Here is a 7,576-nt window from a genome sequence, read left to right as displayed (position 1 = left end):
TTTCGTTTCAATAAATTATCTGGTATCATATTTCTACATTATTGTTATGATAATTATTACTCAAAAGAGGGAAACGAAATTTTTTGAAAAAATTTAAAATAATTTATTAATTATTTTAATAAAAAATATGGAGAATTGTTAAAATAATTTAAATTTGAAAATAAATTATTTTTGTGTGCGTATATATGATCTAGCCATAAACCGTTTGGATCTAGAGATTGCTCCTCTCAGAAACTCGTATATATATGATCTAGCTGTAAAACGTTTGGGCCTAGAGATTGCTCCTCTCAGGAACTCAGGTTTCAGATAAAATGTAAGGATAGTAAAAACGGGAGGTTTGGCCTTGTTGTGCAATGGTAACAACGGTAAGGGTGGTTGAGTATGGAAGTAACAAGCATGTCCCAAGCTCTACAACTCCATGCTCAATTCCTCAAATCCCAAACCCAAAACCATCAAAACCTCTCCAACCTCTTTACCTTCGCAGCTCTTTCCCCCTCCGGAAACCTCAACTACGCTCGTCTTATCCTCAACTCAAACCCATCTCTCAACTCTTACTACTACAACACTATCATTCGAGCTTATTCTCATTCCTCCAACCCCACCCATCATCTCCAAGCACTTTCCCTCTTCCTCTTCATGCTCCAATCACCCACCAATCACCACAATGTGCCTTTACCCGATAACTTCACTTATCCGTTTGTTTTAAAATGCTGTGCGCGCTTGAAACTTGTTCCGCAAGGAAAACAGATTCATGGGTTGATCACTAAGATGGGTTTTGGTTCTGATTTGTATATTCGAAATGCGCTGGTTCATATGTATTCTGAAGTGGGTGAACTGGGTGTTGCACGTGAGGTGTTTGATAGAATGTTTTATAGAGATGTGGTTTCGTGGACATCGATGATTGATGGTTTTGTGAATCATGATCTTCCTGTTGAGGCGATTGAGTTGTTTGAGAGAATGTTGGTAAGTGGGGTTGAAGTGAATGATGCTGCGGCGATTTCTGTTTTGAGAGGTTGTGCGGATTCGGGAGCGTTGAGTGTGGGGAGGAAAGTGCATGGGATTTTGAAGGAGAAGGGGATTTATTTGAAGGGTAATGTCTGTACTGCGCTTATTGACATGTATTCGAAATGTGGGTGTTTAGAGAGTGCGAGGAAGGTGTTTGATGATGTTGTGGATAGAGATGTTTTTGTTTGGACTGCGATGATTTCTGCCCTTGCTTGTCACGGGATGTGCAAAGAAGCGATTGATATGTTTGTTGAAATGGAAATATGTAATGTAGTGCCTGATGAGAGGACTGTTACGGTTGTTTTATCGGCGTGTAGGAATGCAGGCTTGGTTCGTGAAGGTTATATGTTTTTTAATGATGTCCAGAAGCGTTACGGTATGAAACCCACTATTCAACATTTTGGTTGCATGGTGGACCTTCTTGCAAGAGGAGGGTGTTTGAAGGAAGCTGAAGATTTTATTAATGCAATGCCAATGAAACCTGATGCAGTCCTTTGGAGGACCTTGATATGGGCATGCAAAGTTCACGCAGATACTGAAAGAGCCGAGCGTTTGATGAAACACCTTGAGCTGCAAGGTATGGGTAAACATGATAGTGGAAGTTACATACTTGCTAGTAATGTTTATGCGTCTGTAGGAAAGTGGTGTGACAAGGCAGAAATGAGAGAATTGATGAATAAAAAGGGGTTGGTAAAGCCACCAGGGTCTAGTAGGATTGAAGTTGATGGTGTTGTTCATGAATTTGTGATGGGGGATTATAATCACCCTGAAGCAGAGAAAATATTTGTCGAATTGGACCAGATGGTAGATAAGCTGAGAAAACAAGGGTATAACCCTAAAGTATCAGAGGTAATGCTTGAGATGGGTGATGAGGAGAAAGCCATTCAGTTGCTTCATCATAGTGAGAAGCTAGCTCTTGCTTATGGACTGATCAGGACATGTCCTGGGTCCAAAATCAGGATTGTAAAGAACCTAAGGTCTTGCGAGGACTGTCACGAATTCATGAAACTAATCTCTAAGGTTTACCAAAGAGACATCATAGTAAGAGACAGAATACGATTCCATCATTTCAAAAATGGGGATTGTTCTTGTAAGGATTATTGGTAGCACGGGAGTGGTCCTTGGATTAAATGTTGTAATTTGTAAAAGGAAAACTTGTAGAGAAAACCCATGTACAGTCACAAGAGCTGCTAGCTTTGATACCTAATTTGGCTATCAAGACAAATTGTAAATGCCAAGGAATTTTTTCTACTTGCATGGACATGATTTCAGATTTTAAACATAAATCATTAGTGGTGGCCCTTTTTTTGATAAATACCAATTGACGGGATATTCCATAATCCATAATCCATGACAAATGTGCATATTCAGAGTACTGCTACATAATTCAGTTTCTAGTTGGTTAAGATATAGGAAACCTAGAGAGGAAGAACCAAACTCATTCTTTGGAAGTTTTTTGGTCAGATACTGTTGGCGATTTGCAGGTACGTTGCAACGGCATATGCATGTTTTTCATCGTGAAGTACTTACCTTCGTGTATGTCATTACATTCTGTTCTTTAATTAAAGATATTTCTACTTGATAATTTATTAAGTTGTTTCATTGAATATACATTTTTATTAGATTATGTGTTGTCAAATCATTAAGTACTTAAACTTTGAAAGATGATAACTATTTAGAAAGGTTGATTTTTTAATGACTTGCATACACAGACTTAGATAATAATGTCAAAAACTTTGCATTAAGAATGAACCAAAATTATACTTGTTGATGATAATTGTACTCATTCCCCCAAGTCGTATTCATATGGAGATAAGATTAAAAATATGAAGCTTTGCACTCAACAAAATTAGATTGAATGCTGTATAATACATTGTTTAGATTTACAGTGTCACATAAGTTTGAACTTAATGTAGCTTACAAACTATCAAAATCTCTTTACGGGTTGTCCCTATCCTTTCTTTTTGGCATTCACAGTTGATTTTTAAAGTTAATGATTGAATTGAACAAATAATTTATCTTGCCAGAATAAGAGTCCGTATTAAAATTCATAATTATAATCAAACTTCATGGACCTATCTCCAGTCCCGTCACAGAATCCAATTTCATATTTTTCGTCAGAGTGATAGGAGTCCGGATTAAAGACAAGCAAAACAATGTAATTTTTTAAAAAACCAGAATTGTTCAGAAGATAATCCTTGTAATCTCAGAGCTAAATGCTGCTCAAATAAGAGATGAATCTCTCTGTGCCCAACCCAAAGGTTTCTAACAGTAAAGATGCTTGAATGAGCTCCCTATTTTCCTCCTTCTCCTTATATTCCCTCACCTTTTCTAACAAAATGCCACATCATACAACTCCTCTCCAACTTCCCTATTCGGTTTAGTTGTTGGGCTTAGGCCTAAGCCCAGAGTCCTATCAGAGTTAGTCATGTTCAGAAAACTTTGAACTATTCTAATTAAAAAACTTCCAACTATTGTCATGGAAAGAAAAAAAAAGAGAAATTTTGGACTAGATAATCAAAAATAAATTAATGCCATATGTTTCTTATTGTATGGTTTCTATTTGGAGGAATTCTTTGAAGGTTTTGAACCTGAAAAAATGCTATAAAATGAAATTGTTCACCTTATATACGTCGATAGAAGGAGGGGGTGAATAGAAAACAGCAACAATCAATAAAAAAAGCTAAGATGAATTCGGCTAGTTTAAAATTGTTTCTAATGAAATTGTTTTTTAATTCTCATAGTTTAACATGATTATTGTCCTGATAATAGTTCTGCTCTGACGGTGAAGCAAACTGATTCCCTCGTGTTTGTAGTTTGTAACATGGGTTTGGTTGGTAACATGCACCCAACTATTCAACCACTGAAGAAAGCTGCTTAGATCTTTTGTCCAAAATCAAGAATTTGAGAATTAATAATTGATTATGTGAACAGAAAAATTCAAAATCTAGAATAGTCTGACTGGTGGACAATTATCAATCAATTAAGGAGCAAATTACTGGGGGCAAAATAGGAATCAAGGACGCTTTAAATTCTGACATCAATCTTGAACTATAAACATGAAGGAATGCTTCTCTGAAGTTAAACTTCATTTTAAAGGTTAAAGTGAGAGATCTAAACCATTGCTGATAGACTGTCATTTATGATAAAATAGAACTTGTTTGCTGTCTTATGATCTCTGTGAAGTCACCATCTATATTATAAAATGACATTTCTTATTCTTTACTACTTTGTAGCATTGAACTTGAGAAACTGACAGGAGCTGTTTTTAAATTTATCAGATTACTTCCATGGTCAGGAACCTATATGAATTGCTTCATAACTTAACCTTAATTTTGATTCCAAGTGGTATCAGTTTCTGTACTTTTGTCAGTTCATGAGGCAATATTCCCTATTAGTTTTTCAGGAATATTGCCAACTTCAATTCTTAGAAAATTTTAATTTCATGTGTTTCTGGTTACCGTATGAGTTTTTACTGAAAATCTGTGTTTGCAAAGGGAAAAGAATAGTGTCTCCAATACTAAATAGTACTACTTCCCTCTCACCCTCTCCCTTTCTAATAATGCTCAGTTACACCATACTTAAGAATATTTTTAGAGTTTACGGATATACTCACTGAACCGACATCTAATGAGAACTCATTATATTATATTTTACATTGACGGTGCACGTCCCCTTTTCTCACAATTTTTTGGATCCTTAGACGAAATGGTAATAACTACTAGAAACTCACACACAACCGTGAGTACTACTAGGGTTCGAACCATGGTGATGACGTTCTGCCTAGCAATATCAGCTTTTGTAAGTTGAGCTAGGATTTGCAAACCCCTTTTCTCACATTTTTAACTCATTATATATATTGTTGTTTAACTCATTTTTAAGAAGATGGCATATTCTAGAGCACACTTGCTAAATGACATCACTTTAACCTACTTCAATTAGATCTTAATTAAAATACTAAACTTCTGTCAAATGTAATCAGAGTTAGGACAACTTTTTACCAAAGCATGTGAACCATTCAATTGCATGGCTGGCCACATGCCCACCCCCCTTTCCAATAAACAATACCCTAAACTTTAATTTCAAAACATGTAATCAAATATTCTAATCCAAAAAGAAAGCATCATGGGAGATTTCATCACCCATGCCTCTATTTTCTAATGTTTGCACCTATATCAATACATCATATAGACCCCATACTTAGAATAATAGAATTATATGTAAACCAGAACAGCAAAGGACACCGACTTTCATAACTTCTGTTGCTGGTTTAAATTAATGTCTTCACTGTCCCGTTAAATCGGCTCAGTTAGTATCTGTGCAGGGACATCAAATGCAGGAGCACCCAAAAAAAATATTAATGTCTTCAAATTTTTTGTTCGTTTTAAGCAAAGGAAAATGAAATGTAAATTTGAGTGGTTTCACCTTTATAACTTTACTTTGTCACTTAGGCAAATAATGGAAACCAAGTAAGAGTCACCATTTTGTAGCTTAACCAAGCCTAGTATGGGAATCTTATCAGTTAGTATATTTAACTCAAAACAAAAAACAGGCACCAAAAAAGTTTCTATTTTAGAAGTGATTACCAAATACTCCAATATACAAAACTTGATAATTGGTTTAATGTATTTTTTTGACTTATTACTTCTTTTACTGTCTTTTTCTAATAATGGTTTTGAATGATAATATATAACCTTGATGTATGAGAAACTTTATTATCTGATTGAAATAATATTCTGAGAATCTTTGTTCCTTTACAGACAATCTTGCATTCCTTCACATAACATAACATATAGCACTATTATGGAGCATCACTAAAAGATGTATATGATTCATGCTTTTATTTCATGACCACTATATTGTCCATTCATCTATTTCCCTTTTGTAAACTGGGAATTATTCTTTCTTCATTTGTGTACCAGAGTTAAGGGAAATGTTATTAATGGAAAAAGATATGTTTGATAAGAAATAAAGCATATACGGTTTTATTCCTTACTAGAGATTAAAATTGAAAATAAAATAATCAATTGTTTAGACTCATGTAGATAATGAACTTCAACTAAAGATAAATTAAATCGTTTAGAAGAATTGAAGTTCGAATCATGAATGAAACAATTATTTGTCGGATTTTACTTATTTATCGGCTAAATTCTGAATTACCGGACACATTTTTCTTTAGAAACGAGAGGGTTAAGACTATACAACAATAATAACAGCAATAAGCTTTATACCAATTATACCACTAAGAGCATAAATATAGGGGGTGGTATTTGCCACATGTACCACTTGTGTCATAATAGTATGGATAATTGAATGCAAATGGTGTAGTATTACATAACCACCATATCCAAATAATGCTACGGTGCTTTTCAATTTTTTAGTGTATATTGTGTGATTAGTGGGACCCATTTTAAGTTTTTAGATGGGTAGTATGGATATTTACAAATTTTAATTAGTGGTTTAAATAATTGAGAAGTGTGAAATAATATATTATATTAAGTGGGGTCCATTTATACCACCAAATTGGGTGGTATGGATGTGGATGCTCTAAGATAGTCAAACACAAGATCTTAAGTAGGATCGGACGGTCTCTGAAAGATCTTAAAACTATGATCGTAGCACGATACTTAAGATCTTATCGAAGGGTAAAATGGTCATTTGACATACACACACAAGGACATGAAAATTATAATACATGGGAAAATAATTAGAATACTTTTTTGGTGCACTTTGTGGTCAAGATCATGGATCGTAAGATCTTACGATCTTACGTGTTGAAGTTGTCTTTTATATGATTATCATGATACGATAATACATAATATCTTAGATGATTCGACTTGTTTGTTTGATTTATGTTTTTTGAGCTACTTATCTTACGACCGATGATCTTGACCACAAAGTGCACGAAAAAAGTTTTTTCGGAGATTGTGGCACTAAAAGACAACTTCAGCACATAAGATCGTAAAACCCAACACTCGATCTTGACTATACTGACATGAATTAACTTTTTTTCATAATGTTCTATCTAAAACCATATTTTTATCCAAATTGTTAATCTCGAGATTTTTCTTCTTCTATGGGTTAGGATGATAATTGTGGATAAAATAAGTTTCAAATAATATATTGAATTTCTGTCCATTATGTTTAAGAGAAGATTATAATTCCTTATTCTGTTTGAAACATCAAATGATTCTTTCAAATTTATTGTCAACCTTCCAATTGAAATATTGGTACATGCAAAGAAATATATGCCAATTCAATGGTGGCCATTAAGTTTCTATGATGGATATTGGAGCTTTTTTTAATCTCTATATGGTTTTAACTATTGGACTACTTTCCATGTAAGTTACTCTTTGTTTGAACAACTAAAGATTGCATGTTGATATTATTGAAGAGTGCGTTTGGTTTAAGTTATTAAAATTAAAATTGGAAAAGGGTGTGGGAAGAAAATTCCACCAAGGTGAAAATGAAATTTGTATTTTTAATATCCTATTCTATACCCACCACCTCTATCATAATATTCTAACTTATGATCATATCAAAAAAAAATATTTTAAACTTGTAATTTTAA

At 33.9% G+C, this 7,576-nt stretch overlaps 1 protein-coding gene across 1 annotated transcript; it reads left to right on the top strand.

The window, feature by feature from the left end:
* Nucleotides 1-247: 247 nt before the first annotated feature.
* Nucleotides 248-6,473, top strand: LOC131660414 (pentatricopeptide repeat-containing protein At4g21065-like). The gene is made up of 2 exons (XM_058929659.1): nucleotides 248-2,489; nucleotides 3,940-6,473. Exon 1 carries the CDS (start codon nucleotides 382-384, stop codon nucleotides 2,110-2,112), a length of 1,731 nt encoding a protein of 576 aa, XP_058785642.1. The 5' UTR covers nucleotides 248-381; the 3' UTR covers nucleotides 2,113-2,489; nucleotides 3,940-6,473.
* Nucleotides 6,474-7,576: the final 1,103 nt, after the last annotated feature.

The sequence above is a fragment of the Vicia villosa genome, linkage group LG3 (genome assembly GCF_029867415.1).
Source record: "Vicia villosa cultivar HV-30 ecotype Madison, WI linkage group LG3, Vvil1.0, whole genome shotgun sequence".
Lineage (NCBI taxonomy): Eukaryota > Viridiplantae > Streptophyta > Magnoliopsida > Fabales > Fabaceae > Vicia > Vicia villosa.
Note: the sequence above shows the minus strand (reverse complement) of the source record. Positions and strands in the feature narration are given on the sequence as shown.